At 34.9% G+C, this 21,325-nt stretch overlaps 1 protein-coding gene across 1 annotated transcript; it reads right to left on the reverse strand.

Moving 5' to 3' along the window:
* Positions 1 to 1,508: 1,508 nt before the first annotated feature.
* Positions 1,509 to 7,925, reverse strand: LOC126766574 (SAFB-like transcription modulator). Its single transcript, XM_050484333.1, has 3 exons — positions 6,965 to 7,925; positions 3,646 to 4,623; positions 1,509 to 2,053 (listed from the first exon to the last, which is right to left on the reverse strand). Exons 1-3 carry the CDS (start codon positions 7,923 to 7,925, stop codon positions 1,509 to 1,511), a joined length of 2,484 nt encoding a protein of 827 aa, XP_050340290.1.
* Between the last annotated feature and the right edge of the window lie 13,400 nt (positions 7,926 to 21,325).

Consider the following 21,325-nt stretch of genomic DNA (forward strand, 5'->3'; position numbering starts at 1 on the left):
TAGTAAATGAAGATTTCTGCTAGCACGCCGATTATAAAGAATAACAATGCGTACTGAATTACCATGTTCATTTTTGAACATTCTCCTGGGCGACAAAAGTGACTTCCAACCGCAGATTGTAATCGACGTTTCGTTTGTTAACGCAAGCTGCCATGGTATTAGTAACTCCCAAATGGTTGTTACTACATCCGCTTTTCCAACTGGATCTATTTCGGCTATTTCGATAGTTTTACTTACGTCTTTTTTATTATGGTCCTGGAAAAGGATTTCTTTATCGCGTTGCTTATCTTTCTCCACTTCAGGTTTCTTTGATGCATCGTCCTTTGTATCAATAGTTTGTTTGTCGTCTCTCGTCTTAGAAGTTGTGTCTCGTATCTTCTTGTCTTCATCTTTTTTTGTTGTATCCACACGTCTTTTGGCGACACTTCGACTGGTATCCGACGATGATGACATTGTTACGTAGCCATAACAACGTGTTCCCGGAGTTCGGGAGTTGGTGACCACCTTGGCTCCGATAACTTTGCCATATTTAGAAAATATAGTTTTCAGATCACTGGCTCTCGTTAATGAAGATAACCCCGATACCAAAAGATTACGTGAAGGTTTTGTCTGCTTTCCTTTGGACGACAATTTTGTAGATGTATTCACTTTGTCATCCTTCTGCGAAGTCTTGTTTGAAGATGATTTTTGTTCACTAATGTCTTTATCCTTTTTGTCGCCGGACTTCTCATCTTTTCTCTTTGATTTATCGTCATCGGGCTTGCTGCATTGGCGTTCGTCCTTAATGCTGCTGGATCCACTCTTGGATGTTCTTGTGTCCTTCAAAGCTGCAACCGTTTTTGTACTCTTTGGCGCTGAATTCCTGCCGGTATTATCACCTTCTGCATCGGTGCATTTTTCCTTTATGTATTTTTGTGAAGTAGTAAAATCTTCCTTCTGTGTTTTAGCATCATCTTCCAAAATATGATCAGCTACTTCAGTTTCGTCTTCAAACGATTTAACCTGGACTTCATTTTCCCACATTTTTCCAAAATGTGAGCCTGCCGGAAGAGATATGAGATTGTAAGATTCCTCAGTTTTTGAAGGTTTATGTAATTCTTCAAAGAATTCTTCTTCAAATTCATTTTCTTTTTTATCTTCCTCTATTATTTCTGTTGTTTTTTCCTCAACAGAAGATAGAGGGAGTGATCGAACTGTTATTAGTTTTTCGTCTTCAATATTTTGCACTGCATTAATTAGTTTCGTCGCAGTTGTAGATAATTTTGGTATGATGAACAGAATTGGCTGATTGTCGTACTTTTTCTTAAGTTGACTCCATGCAGCTTCATAATTTTTCGACGAAATTTGAAAATGCTGTATTACTCGTGCAGCTTCGCCTTTTAAGCATTGACGAAGACGCAGCATTTTTTCTATGTTCGGCATCTGCTCGTTGTCATGTACCATAACTTGAAACACGTTGTAAAAATTGGCCCATTCCTTAATATCGCCATAAAATGTTGGAATTTTTATTATTTTTCTTTCTTCAAAGTTAGGGCGAAAAGAAATTTTAGGCTCTTCTTTTTTAATTTCCTTTTTAAATTCTGAAGATCTTCGTAATATTCGTCACATATTTTTTCGAATATGTCTTCAATTTCAACATTAAAATCTAATTTGCTTTTTAGATTTTGGATGTCATTGAATAAGCAGTCTAAGCCTTTTATTTGATCGTTGTCAATCGTTAGTTCCATGCTTAGATCTTCCATTTTTCTTCTGAGGTTTTCAATTTTCCTCATGAGTATGGAAGTTTTTTGATCTGGATTAGTGCATCGTATTTGAACTGTTTCAATTTGCCGATCAAATTCGACTAGAGGCTTATCTTTTAAAATGCTCATCTTTAATGCATTGATTGCCTCTTCGATTTTAATCATAGTGTTATTGTATTCATTCTTCTTGAAGTAATCTTCTTCTCCTATGCCATCTGCCATTAAATTTTCGTGGTTGGTATCGAATTCTTTTTGGTACTTTTCAAGAATTTTAATGTTTTCTTCAATTTTTGCTTTCTTTAATGCCTTTCCTGAAATAGTGTTGGATGTGGACAACACTTTTTCGGCTAAATCTGCCTGGGCATCCAGAATTTTCTTTCTGTTTATACCCATTTCGAGAATTTTTTCGCAAAACTTCTCCTATTTATTGATGAACTGCTTGCTTTTCTCCAAAGAAATCGTTGGAGGTATTTGATTTGGTCGCCTAGTTGACCTTGCTGTGCCTCGACTCACAGCCGCTGTATATTTTTTGGATAGCAGTTAGATCACTGCGTTTAGTCTCTGCTAAAACGGCTTATGCGATCGGTTTTAATGCGGGAATATACACCCGTCTTACATATATTTGTATTTTGTCAATATGCGGGAATATACACCCGTCTTACAATTATTATTTTTATTTTGTCAATATGCGGGAATATACACCCGTCTTACAATTTAATTTTGCCTGTATTTGTATTAATAACAGGGCTTCTTTAATTTTGGCTGAGCTTTTTTTTTTTTTTTTTAGGCTCGATTGGACCAAATATATATTAATAAAGCGTTTTTTAATTATGCAGGTGGGGGCAATAATGATAGCTAACGGCTCCTTTATTTGAAATAGTTCCTTTTAATTCTTCTTTTACCCTTTACCACTGGTGGGGGGAAGTAAAATTTGTAAATAAAAGGAATGTTTTCGATTGAGATTTTCTTTCAAATCTGATCTTTATTTCGCATAGCGAAAGTGTATTTATTTTTCTTGCTTATATACAATTTGTAAAACTATCTTATCTATCTAAATATATGCGTATGTGTGTATATTATATGTATTGCAGCATATTGTTTATTGCTGCTTGACATGGGGTTGTTTTGATACATATGTGTGTGTATGATAATCTTATCTCTTCTCTAAATTTATGACATGTGTCCCTATGCATTTTTGTTTTTATTGCATGCGCATTGCATGTAAATGCATTATGTATGTACATATATATGTTTATTAATATATAAATAGATATTTGTATTCAGTAGAATTTCGGCTTACAATTTGATAAATATGTTCAATGATATTGAACATATATGCCGTATATAATTGTATTGGAGCACGGTGCTCGCTCGTTCCAATATTTGGTTGGCCATGGGGGAAATGTGTTGTATGATAATCTTATCTCTTCTCTAAATTTAAATAAAACAAAGGGTTCCCATGCATAATTATGTATTTATAAAATAACATGCGCATTGACAAACAATGCTGTATTATGAACATATATAGAGCGCGCGCAACTTTTTTATATAAATAGATATTTGCGCGCGAATTAAAACTTTTGCTGAAAAGAGAAAAAGCAAAAGATTCAATGATATTTGAACATATTGCCGAGGGAAAGAAATGATTATTAGTGGACTGTATAACTTATTACAATAGCTACAATATTTCTTATCTTATTTGTAAATAATATAAAATCGTGTAAATATAAATATATTAATTATTCCGCCTTTTTTGAAGTAATGATCCTGTTCAATTTTGAACATTCTCTTGGGCGGCAAAAGTGACTGCAGCTTGTAGTCGTCGCCTGGTTTTCAATCGATAGTAAATGAAGATTTCTGCTAGCACGCCGATTATAAAGAATAACAATGCGTACTGAATTACCATGTTCATTTTTGAACATTCTCCTGGGCGACAAAAGTGACTTCCAACCGCAGATTGTAATCGACGTTTCGTTTGTTAACGCAAGCTGCCATGGTATTAGTAACTCCCAAATGGTTGTTACTACATCCGCTTTTCCAACTGGATCTATTTCGGCTATTTCGATAGTTTTACTTACGTCTTTTTTATTATGGTCCTGGAAAAGGATTTCTTTATCGCGTTGCTTATCTTTCTCCACTTCAGGTTTCTTTGATGCATCGTCCTTTGTATCAATAGTTTGTTTGTCGTCTCTCGTCTTAGAAGTTGTGTCTCGTATCTTCTTGTCTTCATCTTTTTTTGTTGTATCCACACGTCTTTTGGCGACACTTCGACTGGTATCCGACGATGATGACATTGTTACGTAGCCATAACAACGTGTTCCCGGAGTTCGGGAGTTGGTGACCACCTTGGCTCCGATAACTTTGCCATATTTAGAAAATATAGTTTTCAGATCACTGGCTCTCGTTAATGAAGATAACCCCGATACCAAAAGATTACGTGAAGGTTTTGTCTGCTTTCCTTTGGACGACAATTTTGTAGATGTATTCACTTTGTCATCCTTCTGCGAAGTCTTGTTTGAAGATGATTTTTGTTCACTAATGTCTTTATCCTTTTTGTCGCCGGACTTCTCATCTTTTCTCTTTGATTTATCGTCATCGGGCTTGCTGCATTGGCGTTCGTCCTTAATGCTGCTGGATCCACCCTTGGATGTTCTTGTGTCCTTCAAAGCTGCAACCGTTTTTGTACTCTTTGGCGCTGAATTCCTGCCGGTATTATCACCTTCTGCATCGGTGCATTTTTCCTTTATGTATTTTTGTGAAGTAGTAAAATCTTCCTTCTGTGTTTTAGCATCATCTTCCAAAATATGATCAGCTACTTCAGTTTCGTCTTCAAACGATTTAACCTGGACTTCATTTTCCCACATTTTTCCAAAATGTGAGCCTGCCGGAAGAGATATGAGATTGTAAGATTCCTCAGTTTTTGAAGGTTTATGTAATTCTTCAAAGAATTCTTCTTCAAATTCATTTTCTTTTTTATCTTCCTCTATTATTTCTGTTGTTTTTTCCTCAACAGAAGATAGAGGGAGTGATCGAACTGTTATTAGTTTTTCGTCTTCAATATTTTGCACTGCATTAATTAGTTTCGTCGCAGTTGTAGATAATTTTGGTATGATGAACAGAATTGGCTGATTGTCGTACTTTTTCTTAAGTTGACTCCATGCAGCTTCATAATTTTTCGACGAAATTTGAAAATGCTGTATTACTCGTGCAGCTTCGCCTTTTAAGCATTGACGAAGACGCAGCATTTTTTCTATGTTCGGCATCTGCTCGTTGTCATGTACCATAACTTGAAACACGTTGTAAAAATTGGCCCATTCCTTAATATCGCCATAAAATGTTGGAATTTTTATTATTTTTCTTTCTTCAAAGTTAGGGCGAAAAGAAATTTTAGGCTCTTCTTTTTTTAATTTCCTTTTTAAATTCTGAAGATCTTCGTAATATTCGTCACATATTTTTTCGAATATGTCTTCAATTTCAACATTAAAATCTAATTTGCTTTTTAGATTTTGGATGTCATTGAATAAGCAGTCTAAGCCTTTTATTTGATCGTTGTCAATCGTTAGTTCCATGCTTAGATCTTCCATTTTTCTTCTGAGGTTTTCAATTTTCCTCATGAATATGGAAGTTTTTTGATCTGGATTAGTGCATCGTATTTGAACTGTTTCAATTTGCCGATCAAATTCGACTAGAGGCTTATCTTTTAAAATGCTCATCTTTAATGCATTGATTGCCTCTTCGATTTTAATCATAGTGTTATTGTATTCATTCTTCTTGAAGTAATCTTCTTCTCCTATGCCATCTGCCATTAACTTTTCGTGGTTGGTATCGAATTCTTTTTGGTACTTTTCAAGAATTTTAATGTTTTCTTCAATTTTTGCTTTCTTTAATGCCTTTCCTGAAATAGTGTTGGATGTGGACAACACTTTTTCGGCTAAATCTGCCTGGGCATCCAGAATTTTCTTTCTGTTTATACCCATTTCGAGAATTTTTTCGCAAAACTTCTCCTATTTATTGATGAACTGCTTGCTTTTCTCCAAAGAAATCGTTGGAGGTATTTGATTTGGTCGCCTAGTTGACCTTGCTGTGCCTCGACTCACAGCCGCTGAATATTTCTTGGATAGCAGTTAGATCACTGCGTTTAGTCTCTGCTAAAACGGCTTATGCGATCGGTTTTAATGCGGGAATATACACCCGTCTTACATATATTTTTATTTAATCAATATGCGGGAATATACACCCGTCTTACAATTATTTTTTTTTATTTTGTCAATATGCGGGAATATACACCCGTCTTACAATTTAATTTTGCCTGTATTTGTATTAATAACAGGACTTTTTTGTATGTTGCCTGTTTTTTAAATACAGGACTTTTTGATTTTGGCCGAGCTCTTCATCCGGCTCGAAGGACCAAAAAATGTTAATAAAGGTTAAGCGTTTTGCTTCACTTATTCCTTACCTCGGGTGGGGGCAATAAGTGATAGCTAACGGCTCCTTTATTTGAAATATTTCCTTTTAATTCTTCTTTTACCCCTTACCACTGGTGGGGGGAAGTAAAATTTGTAAATAAAAGGAATGTTTTCGATTGAGATTTTCTTTCAAATCTGATCTTTATTTCGTATTTTTCTTGCTTATATACAATTTGTAAAACTATCTTATCTATCTAAATATATGCGTATGTGTGTATATTATATGTATTGCAGCATATTGTTTATTGCTGCTTGACATGGGGTTGTTTTGATACATATGTGTGTGTATGATAATCTTATCTCTTCTCTAAATTTATGACATGTGTCCCTATGCATTTTTGTTTTTATTGCATGCGCATTGCATGTAAATGCATTATGTATGTACATATATATGTTTCTTAATATATAAATAGATATTTGTATTCAGTAGAATTTCGGCTTTGCTGATAAATAAGCATGTTCAATGATATTTGAACATATTGCCGAGGGAAAGAAATGATTATTAGTGGACTGTATAACTTATTACAATAGCTACAATATTTCTTATCTTATTTGTAAATAATATAAAATCGTGTAAATATAAATATATTAATTATTCCGCCTTTTTTGAAGTAATGATCCTGTTCAATTTTGAACATTCTCTTGGGCGGCAAAAGTGACTGCAGCTTGTAGTCGTCGCCTGGTTTTCAATCGATAGTAAATGAAGATTTCTGCTAGCACGCCGATTATAAAGAATAACAATGCGTACTGAATTACCATGTTCATTTTTGAACATTCTCCTGGGCGACAAAAGTGACTTCCAACCGCAGATTGTAATCGACGTTTCGTTTGTTAACGCAAGCTGCCATGGTATTAGTAACTCCCAAATGGTTGTTACTACATCCGCTTTTCCAACTGGATCTATTTCGGCTATTTCGATAGTTTTACTTACGTCTTTTTTATTATGGTCCTGGAAAAGGATTTCTTTATCGCGTTGCTTATCTTTCTCCACTTCAGGTTTCTTTGATGCATCCTCCTTTGTATCAATAGTTTGTTTGTCGTCTCTCGTCTTAGAAGTTGTGTCTCGTATCTTCTTGTCTTCATCTTTTTTTGCTGTATCCACACGTCTTTTGGCGACACTTCGACTGGTATCCGACGATGATGACATTGTTACGTAGCCATAACAACGTGTTCCCGGAGTTCGGGAGTTGGTGACCACTTTGGCTCCGATAACTTTGCCATATTTAGAAAATATAGTTTTCAGATCACTGGCTCTCGTTAATGAAGATAACCCCGATACCAAAAGATTACGTGAAGGTTTTGTCTGCTTTCCTTTGGACGACAATTTTGTAGATGTATTCACTTTGTCATCCTTCTGCGAAGTCTTGTTTGAAGATGATTTTTGTTCACTAATGTCTTTATCCTTTTTGTCGCCGGACTTCTCATCTTTTCTCTTTGATTTATCGTCATCGGGCTTGCTGCATTGGCGTTCGTCCTTAATGCTGCTGGATCCACCCTTGGATGTTCTTGTGTCCTTCAAAGCTGCAACCGTTTTTGTACTCTTTGGCGCTGAATTCCTGCCGGTATTATCACCTTCTGCATCGGTGCATTTTTCCTTTATGTATTTTTGTGAAGTAGTAAAATCTTCCTTCTGTGTTTTAGCATCATCTTCCAAAATATGATCAGCTACTTCAGTTTCGTCTTCAAACGATTTAACCTGGACTTCATTTTCCCACATTTTTCCAAAATGTGAGCCTGCCGGAAGAGATATGAGATTGTAAGATTCCTCAGTTTTTGAAGGTTTATGTAATTCTTCAAAGAATTCTTCTTCAAATTCATTTTCTTTTTATCTTCCTCTATTATTTCTGTTGTTTTTTCCTCAACAGAAGATAGAGGGAGTGATCGAACTGTTATTAGTTTTTCGTCTTCAATATTTTGCACTGCATTAATTAGTTTCGTCGCAGTTGTAGATAATTTTGGTATGATGAACAGAATTGGCTGATTGTCGTACTTTTTCTTAAGTTGACTCCATGCAGCTTCATAATTTTTCGACGAAATTTGAAAATACTGTATTACTCGTGCAGCTTCGCCTTTTAAGCATTGACGAAGACGCAGCATTTTTTCTATGTTCGGCATCTGCTCGTTGTCATGTACCATAACTTGAAACACGTTGTAAAAATTGGCCCATTCCTTAATATCGCCATAAAATGTTGGAATTTTTATTATTTTTCTTTCTTCAAAGTTAGGGCGAAAAGAAATTTTAGGCTCTTCTTTTTTAATTTCCTTTTTAAATTCTGAAGATCTTCGTAATATTCGTCACATATTTTTTCGAATATGTCTTCAATTTCAACATTAAAATCTAATTTGCTTTTTAGATTTTGGATGTCATTGAATAAGCAGTCTAAGCCTTTTATTTGATCGTTGTCAATCGTTAGTTCCATGCTTAGATCTTCCATTTTTCTTCTGAGGTTTTCAATTTTCCTCATGAATATGGAAGTTTTTTGATCTGGATTAGTGCATCGTATTTGAACTGTTTCAATTTGCCGATCAAATTCGACTAGAGGCTTATCTTTTAAAATGCTCATCTTTAATGCATTGATTGCCTCTTCGATTTTAATCATAGTGTTATTGTATTCATTCTTCTTGAAATAATGTTCTTCTCCTATGCCATCTGCCATTAACTTTTCGTGGTTGGTATCGAATTCTTTTTGGTACTTTTCAAGAATTTTAATGTTTTCTTCAATTTTTGCTTTCTTTAATGCCTTTCCTGAAATAGTGTTGGATGTGGACAACACTTTTTCGGCTAAATCTGCCTGGGCATCCAGAATTTTCTTTCTGTTTATACCCATTTCGAGAATTTTTTCGCAAAACTTCTCCTATTTATTGATGAACTGCTTGCTTTTCTCCAAAGAAATCATTGGAGGTATTTGATTTGGTCGCCTAGTTGACCTTGCTGTGCCTCGACTCACAGCCGTTGAATATTTCTTGGATAGCAGTTAATCACTGCGTTTAGTCTCTGCTAAAATGGCTTATGCGATCGGTTTTAATGCGGGAATATACACCCGTCTTACATATATTTTTATTTAATCAATATGCGGAAATATAGACCCGTCTTACAATTATTTTTTTTATTTTGTCAATATGCGGGAATATACACCCGTCTTGCAATTTAATTTTGCCTGTATTTGTATTAATAACAGGGCTTCTTTAATTTTGGCTGAGCTCTTTTTTTTTTAGGCTCGATTGGACCAAATATATGTTAATAAAGGTTAAGCGTTTTGCTTCACTTATTCCTTACCTCGGGTGGGGGGCAATAAGTGATAGCTAACGGCTCCTTTATTTGAAATATTTCCTTTTAATTCTTCTTTTACCTCTTACCACTGGTGGGGGGAAGTAAAATTTGTAAATAAAAGGAATGTTTTCGATAGAGATTTTCTTTCAAATCTGATCTTTATTTCGTATTTTTCTTGCTTATATACAATTTGTAAAACTATCTTATCTATCTAAATATATGCGTATGTGTGTATATTATATGCATTGCAGCATATTGTTTATTGCTGCTTGACATGGGGTTGTTTTGATACATATGTGTGTGTATGATAATCTTATCTCTTCTCTAAATTTATGACATGTGTCCCTATGCATTTTTGTTTTTATTGCATGCGCATTGCATGTAAATGCATTATGTATGTACATATATATTTTATTAATATATAAATAGATATTTGTATTCAGTAGAATTTCGGCTTTGCTGATAAATAAGCATGTTCAATGATATTTGAACATATTGCCGAGGTAAAGAAATGATTATTAGTGGACTGTATAACTTATTACAATAGCTACAATATTTCTTATCTTATTTGTAAATAATATAAAATCGTGTAAATATAAATATATTAATTATTCTGCCTTTTTTGAAGTAATGATCCTGTTCAATTTTGAACATTCTCTTGGGCGGCAAAAGTGACTGCAGCTTGTAGTCGTCGCCTGGTTTTCAATCGATAGTAAATGAAGATTTCTGCTAGCACGCCGATTATAAAGAATAACAATGCGTACTGAATTACCATGTTCATTTCTGAACACTGAACTTAAACTTTTAGCAATCCTTATCGAGTTGATTCAAATCATTAACGTCACATATTCAAGTTAATTAACCTTCGTCATCTTACAGAAGTTGGCATAAAGCCAAAACGGCAGTGCATTTGGAAAAATTTCAGAATTTTACATTTATATAGAAAACCGACTTTCTTGCATGTACACATTTAGCAATACATATCGAGTTGATTCAAATCATTAACTTTACATATTAAAGTTAATTAACCTTCGTCATCTTACAGAAGTTGGCATAAAGCCAAAACGGCAGTGCATTTGGAAAAATTCCAAAATTTTACATTTAGGTAAAAACCGATTTTCTTGCTAATACACATTTGGCAATCTATGTTGAATGGCTTCAAATAATTAGCTTCACATATTAAAGTTAATTAACCTTCTTCACTTTACTGAAGTTAGCATAAAGCCATAACGACAGTGCATTTGGAAAAATTCCACAATTTAAATTTAGGTATAAAACCGATTTTCATGCGTTTGAACATATAGCAATCTATATCGAGTTGATTCAAATCATTAACTTCACATATTAAAGTTATTAACCTTCGTCATCTTACAGAAGTTGGCATAAAGCCAAAACGGCAGTGCATTTGGAAAAATTCCAGAATTTTACATTTAGGTATAAAACCGATTTTCTTGCATATACACATTTGGCAATCTATGTTGAATGGCTTCAAATCATTAGCTTCACATATTAAAGTTAATTAACCTTTTTCATCTTACTGAAGTTTGCATAAAGCCATAACTACAGTGCATTTGGAAAAATTCCACAATTTAAATTTAGGTATAAAACCGATTTTCCTGCATGTACACATTTAGCAATCCATATCAAGTTGCTTCAAATCGTTAAATTCACATATTAAAGTTAATTAACTTTCTTCATCTTACTAAAAGTTGGCATAAAGCCTCAACGGCAGTGCATTTGGAAAAAAACCCACAATTTCACATTTAGGTATAAAACCGATTTTCTTGCATATACACCTCAAGAAATCCACATGAAGTTGCTTCAAATCATTAACTTCATATATTATAGTAAGCTTACCTTCTTCATCTTACCGAAGTTGGCATAAAGCCAAAACGGCAGTGCATTTGGTAAATTCCACAATTTTACATTTGGGTATACAACCGATTTTCTTGCATATTCACATTTAGAAATCCACATATTAGAGTTAATTAACTTTCTTCATCTTACTCAGGTTGACACAGGACCATAACGGCAGTGCATTTGGAAAAAATTCCAGAATTTTACATTTAGGTATAAAACCGATTTTCTTGCATATACACATTTGGCAATCTATGTTGAATGGCTTCAAATCATTAGCTTCACATATTAAAGTTAATTAACCTTCTTCATCTTACAGAAGTTGGCATAAAACCATAACGACAGTGCATTTGGAAAAATTCCACAATTTAAATTTAGGTATAAAACCGATTTTCATGCATTTAAACATTTAGCAATCTATATCGAGTTGATTCAAATCATTAACTTCACATATTAAAGTTTATTAACCTTCGTCATCTTACAGAAGTTGGCATAAAGCCAAAACGACTTTCTTGCGTGTACGCATTTAGAAATCCATATACACATTTGGCAATATATGTCGAATGGCTTCAAATCATTAGCTTCACATACTAAAGTTAATTAACCTTCTTCATCTTACTGAAGTTGGCATAAAGCCAAAACGGCAGTGCATTTGGACAATTCCACAATCTTACATTTAGGTATATAACCGACTTTCTTGCATGTGCACATTTAGAAATCCATATCAACTTGCCCTAAATTATTAGCTTAACATATTAAAGTTAATTAACTTTCTTCATCTAACAGAAGTTGACTTAAAACCAAAACAACAGTGCATTTAAAAAATTCCACAAATTTACATTTAGGTATAAAACCGATTTTCTTGCACATACACATTTAGAAATACATTTGAAATTTCTTCAAATCATTAACTTCATATATTAAAGTTAATTTACCTTCTTCATCTTACTGAAGTTGGAATAAAACCAAAACGACAGTGCATTTGGAAAAATTCCACAATTTAAATTTAGGTATAAAACCGATTTTCATGCAATTAAACATTTAACAATCTATATCCAGTTTATTCAAATCATTAACATCACATATTAAAGTTAATTAACCTTCGTCATCTTACAGAAGTTGGCATAAAGCCAAAACGACAGTGCATTTGGAAAAATTCCAGAATTTTACATTTGGGTCTAAAACCGATTTTCTTGCATATACACATTTGGCAATCTATGTTGAATGGCTTCAAATCATTAGCTTCACATATTAGAGTTAATTAGCCTTCTTCAGCTTACAGAAGTTGGCATAAAACCAAAACGTCAGTGCATTTGGAAAAATTCCAGAATTTTACATTTAGTTATAAAACCGATTTTTCTGCATATACACATTTAAAAATCCATATCCAGTTGCCTCAAATCGTTATCTTAACATATTAAAGTTAATTAACCCTCATCATCTTACTCAAGTTGACATAAGACCATAACGGCAGTGCATTTGGAAAAAAATCCATAATTTTACATTTAGGTATAAAACCGACTTTCTTGCACGTACACATTTAGAAATCCATATCAAGTTGTTCAAAATATTAGCTTAACATATTAAAGTTAATTTACCCTCATCATCTTACTCAAGTTGACATAAGACCATAACGGCAGTGCATTTGGAAAAAAATCCATAATTTTACATTTAGGTATAAAACCGATTTTCTTGCACGTACACATTTAGAAAGCCATATCAACTTTCCCTAAATCATTAGCTTAACATATTAAAGTTAATTAACCTTCTTCATCTTACAAAATTAACATAAGACCAAAACGGCAGTGCATTTTGCAAAAATTCCAGAATTTTACATTTGGGTCTAAAACCGATTTTCTTGCATATGCACATTTGGCAATCAATGTTGTACGGCTTCGAATCATTAGCTTCACATATTAAAGTTAATTAACCTTCTTCATCGGAGGATGGAGTCATGTGTAGAAGTTCACGCAAGTGAGGAAAGTTCTCTGATTGCCATTCACTTGGGAGTGGCCAGAAACGATTCTTTTACACATGGCTCAAGCAGCTCACTACTTCCGGTCTTTGACCAAGTATCCTCTGGGTAGCCTAAGAACATCCGTTCGAATGTGAGAAGGCGAAACATCCCCTACATAGGGTTGTGCGCTGGGTTTGGGACCCGCCACGTAAAAAAACACCCCCAATGAAAGGAAGCAACAAGCCTCGGATGAGAGACCCCCCTTTTGATGACGACCATGGCAAACGAAATAAGGGCTACGATTTGAGGGCATGCACCTTGAATGTCCGGACCCTTAATTGGGAAGGTGCCGCAGCCCAGCTGGTTGATGTCCTCGCGAAATAAAGGCTGACATCACCGCCGTCCAAGAAATGCGATGGACGGGACAAGGACAGAGACGAGTAGGTCCTTGTGACATTTACTACAGTGGAGCGCAAGTTTGGTGTTGGATTCGTGGTGGGATCGCAGAGTACTATCAGAACAGAACGTTTTACATTTAGGTCTTCAAAATCGCAGAGTACGGAAGAAATCATTTTGTTTAAAATATGAGCGCTTGGAGCTTAACTTATGAGAGCTGACCCCGCCACGATGTCAAAATCGTTCTTGGCGACTTTAACGCCAAGGTGGGCAAAGAAGGTATCTTTGGCACTACGGTCGGTAAATTCAGCTTCCACGACGAAACTTCCCCAAATGTGTTGAGGCTGATTGACTTCGCCGGGGCCCGAAATATGGTTATCTGTAGTACTAGATTCCAGCATAAGAAAATTCATCAAGCTACCTGGCTGTCTCCGGATCGAAAAACTACCAACCAGATCGATCATTTGGAAAAACACGTCTCCAGTGTTTTACATTTAGATGTGCGTGCGCTCCGAGGTCGAAACATCGACTCGGACCACTATCTTGTTGCAGCCTTCTTCGCACCCGCCTCTGTGCATAAAAAAACTCACGTCAACAAACACAAGGAAGGTTCGACGTCGAGAAGCTGCAATCACAACAGACAGCCGAACGATTTTCTACTCGGCTTGCACTCCTGCTCTCTGAGAGCACTCGTCAAAAACGCGGTATAAGGGAACTGTGGGACGGCATTTCAAAGTCCTTACAGAAGCTGCAACCGAAACCATTGGTTTTCGGAAAGTGCAAAAGAACATTTGGTACGAAGGAGCCGCCGTGTCGCATTACGGAGAGAAAACAGGAACAAAGACAGAAAAAGAAAGATGCTGAAATGCGTGAGTACGAAGAGCTTGATAAGCATTTGGAGCATACTATTGTAGAGCCCCCAAAGGTGATCTAGTCACTGATGCCCAGAGTATACTTAAATTATGGAGGGAACACTTCTCCAGCCTGCTGAATGGCATGAACGCACAACGCCAGGAGAAGGCGAATTTTACATTCCCGAATCGATGACGATGGAGCAGACGTTCCATTTCCCGACCATGAAGAAGTTCGAATAGCAATTGCCCGCCTGAAGAACAACAAATCGGCAGGGGCCGACGGATTGGCGGCCGAGCTATTCAAACACGGAGGCGAAGAACTGATAAGGAGCATGCATCAGCTTCTTTGTAAAATCTGGTCGGACGAATGAAATTGGAATTTAATGTGCTATGCCCAATCCATAAAATGGAAGACCCCACAATCTGCGCCAACTACCGTTGGATTAGCCTGCTCAACAACGCATAAAAGATTCTATCGAGCGTATTGTATGAAAGATTAAAGCCCACCGTCATCAAACTGATTGGACCATATCAGTGTGGCTTCAGACCTGGCAAATCAACAACCGACCAGATATTCACCATGCGCCAAATCTTGGAAAAGACCCGTGGAAAAGAGCATCGACACACACCACCTCTTCGTCGATTTCAAAGCGATTTCGACAACACGTAAAGGACATGCCTTTATGCCGCGATGTCTGAATTTGGTATCCCCGCAAAACTAATACGGCTGTGTAAATTGACGTTGAGTAACATCTTAAAGCTCCGCCAAATCGGGAAGGACCTTCCGAAAAGTTCGATACCAAACGAGGTTTCAGACAAGGCGATTTTATCGTGCGACTTCTTCAACCTGCTTCTGGAGAAAATAGTTCGAGCTGCAGAACTAAATAGAGAATTACCTTATCATCTATAAGAGTGCATAAAGCCAAAACAGTGCATTTGGCGTATGCCGACGATTTTGATATCATCGGCCTCAACACCCGCGCCGTTAGTTCTGCTTTCTCCAGGCTGGACAAGGAAGCACAGAAAATGGGTTGGCAGTGAACGAGGGCAAAAAACGAAATATCTCCTTGTCATCAAACAAACAGTCGTCGCACTCGCGACTTGGCTCTCACGTCACTGTTGACAGTCATAACTTTGAAGTTGTAGATAATTTCGTCTATCTTAGAACCAGCGTAAACACCACCAACAATGTCAGCCTGAACATCCAACGCAGGATTGCTCTTGCCAACAGGTGCTACTTCGGACTGAGTAGGCAATTGAAAAGTAAAGTCCTTTCTCGACTAACAAAAACTAAACTCTATAAGTCCCTCATAATTCCCGTCCTGCTATATGGTGCAGAGGCTTGGCTTGGCTTGAGTTTTCGAGAGAAAAAGAGCGAAAGATTTATGGTCCTTTGCGCATTGGCCACGGCGAATATCGCATCCGATGGAACGATGAGCTGTACGAGATATATGACGACATTGACACAGTTCAGCGAATTAAAAGGCAGCGGCTACGCTGGCTAGGTCATGTTGTCCGAATGGACAAAAACACTCCAGCTCTGAAAGTATTCGACGCTGTACCTGCCGGGGGAAGCAGAGGAAGAGGAAGACCTCCACTCCGTTGTAAGGACCAGGTGGAGAAGGACCTGGCTTCACTTGGAATATCCAATTGGCGACACGCAGCGAAAAGAAGAAACGACTGGCGCGCTGTTGTTAACTCGGCTATAATCGCGTAAGCGGTGTCTACGCCAATTAAGAAGGAGAAGAACCTTCTTCATCTTACAGAAGTTGGCATAAAACCAAAACGACAGTCGGCAGTGAATTTGGTAAAACCGATTTTCTTACATTTTAGAAATCCAAATCAGGTTTTTTAAATATTACAACCATATTAAAGTTAATTAACCTTCATCTTTCAAGTTTGATCATAACGGCAGTGCATTTGGAAAAAACATAATTTTACATTTAGGTATAAAACCGATTTTCTTGCATTTACACATTTAGAAATCCACAACGAATTGCCTTAAATCATAAGCTTAACATATTCAAATTAATTAACCTTCGTCATCTTACAGAAGTTGGCATAAAGCCAAAACGGCAGTGCATTTGGAAAAATTCCAGAATTTTACATTTAGGTATAAAACTGATTTTCTTGCATAATACTCATTTAGAGGTCCACAACGAGTTGCTTCAAATCATTAGCTTAACATATTTAAGTTAATTTACATTCTTCATCTTACTGAAGTGGACAAAAGCCATAACGGCAGTGCATTTGGAAAAAATTCCACAATTTTACATTTAGGTATAAAACCGACTTTCTTGCATGTACACATTTAAAAATCCATATCAACTTTCCCTAAATCATTAGCTTAACATATTAAAGTTAATTAACTTTCTTCATCTTACAGAAGTTTGACGTAAAACCAAAACAACAGTGCATTTAAAAAATTCCACAAATTTACATTTAGGTATAAAACCGATTTTCTTGCACATATGTACACATTTAGAAATACATTTGAAATTTCTTCAAATCATTAACTTCATATATTAAAGTTAATTTACCTTCTTCATCTTACTGAAGTTGGCATAAAACCAAAACGACAGTGCATTTGGAAAAATTCCACAATTTCCGATTTTCTTGAATATACTATACACATTTGGCAATATATGTCGAATGGCTTCAAATCATTAGCTTCACATACTAAAGTTAATTAACCTTCTTCATCTTGCTGAAGTTGGCATAAAGCCAAAACGGCAGTGCATTTAGAAAATTCCACAATCTTACATTTAGGTATATAACCGACTTTCTTGCATGTACACATTTAGAAATCCATATCAACTTTCCCTAAATCATTAGCTTAACATATTAAAGTTAATTAACTTTCTTCATCTTACAGAAGTTGACGTAAAACCAAAACAACAGTGCATTTAAAAAATTCCACAAATTTACATTTAGGTATAAAACCGATTTTCTTGCACATACACATTTAGAAATACATTTGAAATTTCTTCAAATCATTAACTTCACATATTAAAGTTAATTAACCTTTCCAATCTTACAGAATTGGCATAAAGCCAAAACGACAGTGCATTTGGAAAAATTCCACAATTTTACATTTATGTATAAAACCGATTTTCTTGCATATACACGTTTGGCAATATATGTTGAATGGCTTCAAATCATTAGCTTCACATATTAAAGTTAATTAACCTCCTTCATCTTACAGAAATTGGCATAAAGCCAAAACGGCAGTGCATTTGGAAAAAAATCCATAATTTTACATTTAGGTATAAAACCGATTTTCTTGCATGTACACATTTAGAAATCCATATCAAGTTGCTTCAAATCATTAGCTTCACATATTAAAGTTAATTAACTTTTTCATCTTACAGAAGTTGACGTAAAACCAAAACAACAGCGCATTTAATAAATTCCACAAATTTACATTTAGGTATAAAACCGATTTTCTTGCACACATGTACACATTTAGAAATACATTTGAAATTTCTTCAAATCATTAACTTCATATATTAAAGTTAATTAACCTTCTTCATCTTACTGAAGTTGGCATAAAACAAAACGACAGTGCATTTGGAAAAATTCCCCAACTTAAAACCGATTTTCTTGAATATACTATACACATTTGTCAATATATGTCGAATGGCTTCAAATCATTAGCTTCACATATTAAAGTTAATTAACCTTCTTCATCTTACAGAAGTTGGCATAAAGCCAAAACGGCAGTGCATTTGGAAAATTCCATTACTTTACATTTAGGTATCAAACCGCTTTCCTTTCATGTACACATTAAGAAATCCATATCAAATTGCCTTAAATCATTAGCTTAACATATTAAAGTTAATTAACCTTCTTCATCTTACAGAAGTTGACATAAAACCAAAACAACAGTGCATTTAAAAAATTCCACAAATTTACATTTCGGTATAAAACCGATTTTCTTGCACATACACATTTAGAAATACATTTGAAATTTCTTCAAATCATTAACATCACATATTAAAGTTAAATAACCTTCGTCATCTTACAGAAGTTGACATAAAGCCAAAACGACAGTGCATTTGGAAAAATTCCAAAATTTTACATTTGGGTATAAAACCGATTTTCTTGCATATGCACATTTGGCAATCAATGTTGTATGGCTTCGAATCATTAGCTTCCCATATTAGAGTTAATTAACTTTCTTCATCTTACTAACATTGGCATAAAGCCATAACGGCATTGCATTTGGAAAAAATTCCATAATTTTACATTTAGGGATAAAACCGACTTTCTTGCATGTACACATTTAGAAATCCATATCAAGTTGCTTCAAATCATTAGCTTAACATATTAAAGTTAATTAACCTTCTTCATCTTACCAAAATTAACATAAGACCAAAACGGCAGTGCATTTTGCAAAAATTCCAGAATTTTACATTTAGGTATAAAACCGATTTTCTTGCATATACATATTTAGAAATCCATATCGAGTTGCTTCAAATCATTAGCTTAACATATTAAAGTTAATTAACTTTCTTCATCTTCTTACATAAGACCAAAAGTTGCATAAACCATTCACAAAACGATTTTTTGCATATTGCATTTGGCTTCAAAAAATTCCATATTAAAGTTAATTAACTTTTTTACATTTGTTGGGTAAAAAACCGATTTTACATTTAGGTATAAAACCGGTTTTCTTGCAAGTACACATTTAGAAATCCATATCAAGTTGCTTCAAATCATTAGCTTTACATATTAAAGTTAATTAACCTTCATCATCTTACAGAAGTTAACATCAAGTTGACAGTGCATTTGGGAAAAATTCCTTGATTTTGCATTTTGGTATAAAACCGATTTTCTTGCATATACACATTTAGCAATCTATGTTGAATGGCTTCAAATCATTAGCTTCACATATTAAAGTTAATTAACCTTCTTCATCTTACAGAAGTTGGCATAAAACCAAAACGACAGTGCATTTGGAAAAATTCCACAATTTAAATTTAGGTATAAAACCGATTTTCATGCATTTAAACATTTAGCAATCTATATCGAGTTGATTGAAATCATTAACGTCACATATTAAAGTTAACTAACCTTCTTCATCTTACAGAAGTTAGCATAAAGCCATAACGGCAATGCATTTGGAAAAATTCCACAATTTAAATTTAGGTATAAACCCGATTTTCCTGCATTTAAACATTTAGCAATCCATATCAAGTTGCTTTAAATCATTAAATTCACATATTAAAGTTAATTAACTTTCTTCATCTTACTAAAGTTGGCATAAAGCCTCAACGGCAGTGCATTTGGAAAAAAAACCCATAATTTCACATTTAGGTATAAAACCGATTTTCTTGCATGTACACTTTTAGAAATCCATACCAAGTTGCTTCGAATCATTAGCTTAACATATTAAAGTTAATTAACTTTCTTCATCTTACAGAAGTTGACGTAAAACCAAAACAACAGTGCATTTAAAAAATTCCACAAATTTACATTTAGGTATAAAACCGATTTTCTTGCACATACACATTTAGAAATACATTTGAAATTTCTTCAAATCATTAACTTCATATATTAAAGTTAATTTACTTTCTTCATCTTACTGAAGTTGGCATAAAACCAAAACAAAACGACAAAAAAAATCTTGCATATACACATTTGGCAATATATGTTGAATGGCTTCAAATCATTAGCTTCACATATTAAAGTTAATTAACCTTCTTCATCTTACAGAAGTTGGCATAAAACCAAAACGACAGTAAATTTGAAAAAATTCCACAATTTAACATTTAGGTATAAAACCGATTTTCTTGCATATACACATTTGGCAATCTATGTTGAATGGCTTCAAATCATTAACTTCACATATTAAAGTTAATTAACCTTCTTCATCTTACTGAAGTTAGCATAAAGCCATAACGGCAGTGCATTTGGAAAAAATTCCACAATTTTACATTTAGGTATAAAACCGATTTTCCTGCATTTAAACATTTAGCAATCCATATCGAGTTGATTCAAATCATTAACGTCACATATTTAAGTTAATTAACCTTCGTCATCTCACAGAAGTTAGCATAAAGCCAAAACCGCAGTGTATTTGAAAAAATTCCAAAATTTTACATTTAGGTATGAAACCGACTTTCTTGCATATACACATTTAGAAATCCACATCAAGTTGCTTCAAATTATTAAATTCACATTGGTTAAATGAGCTTCTGGGCCCCCCTAATTATAACATAACACACCACATCTTCACACCATCCATATCATCCACACATCATTCTCAACACATCTACATACACCATATTCATCATCCACACCTCACACTCAACACACCTGCTTCATATACACCATACACGAGGACACCGGACACAATTAACAAAAGGGACCGACGGACGGCGTCCGGCCTCGTTTGTTCTCTATCCGTGCGCATATACGCTCCAATCGCGATCGCCGATCACCACATTTTATTTTTTCGAGTCAAAAAGGTGAGTGCCAGTAGTGTTTAAAGTATTTTATATATGGTCCTTCGAGCCGTACCGGACGGCAGTTGTGGTGACACAAATCAAAAAACAAATAAAATAAATAAAATAATAATAATAATAAAAGTTAATCGCGGTGACGGGCCGACGCGATAATAACATAAAAAAAAAAAATAAAAAAGACCTTTTGCGAAAAACTCTGGTCAAACAAAACGACAGTGGCTAAGTGAAAAAACAAATTTAAAGAACAAAGAAAAAAACAGAATAAATTGTGAAAGCTATAAGACAAAATAGTGGAAAAGTAACTACGAAAAA

The sequence above is a fragment of the Bactrocera neohumeralis genome, unplaced genomic scaffold, assembly GCF_024586455.1.
Source record: "Bactrocera neohumeralis isolate Rockhampton unplaced genomic scaffold, APGP_CSIRO_Bneo_wtdbg2-racon-allhic-juicebox.fasta_v2 ctg1735, whole genome shotgun sequence".
Lineage (NCBI taxonomy): Eukaryota > Metazoa > Arthropoda > Insecta > Diptera > Tephritidae > Bactrocera > Bactrocera neohumeralis.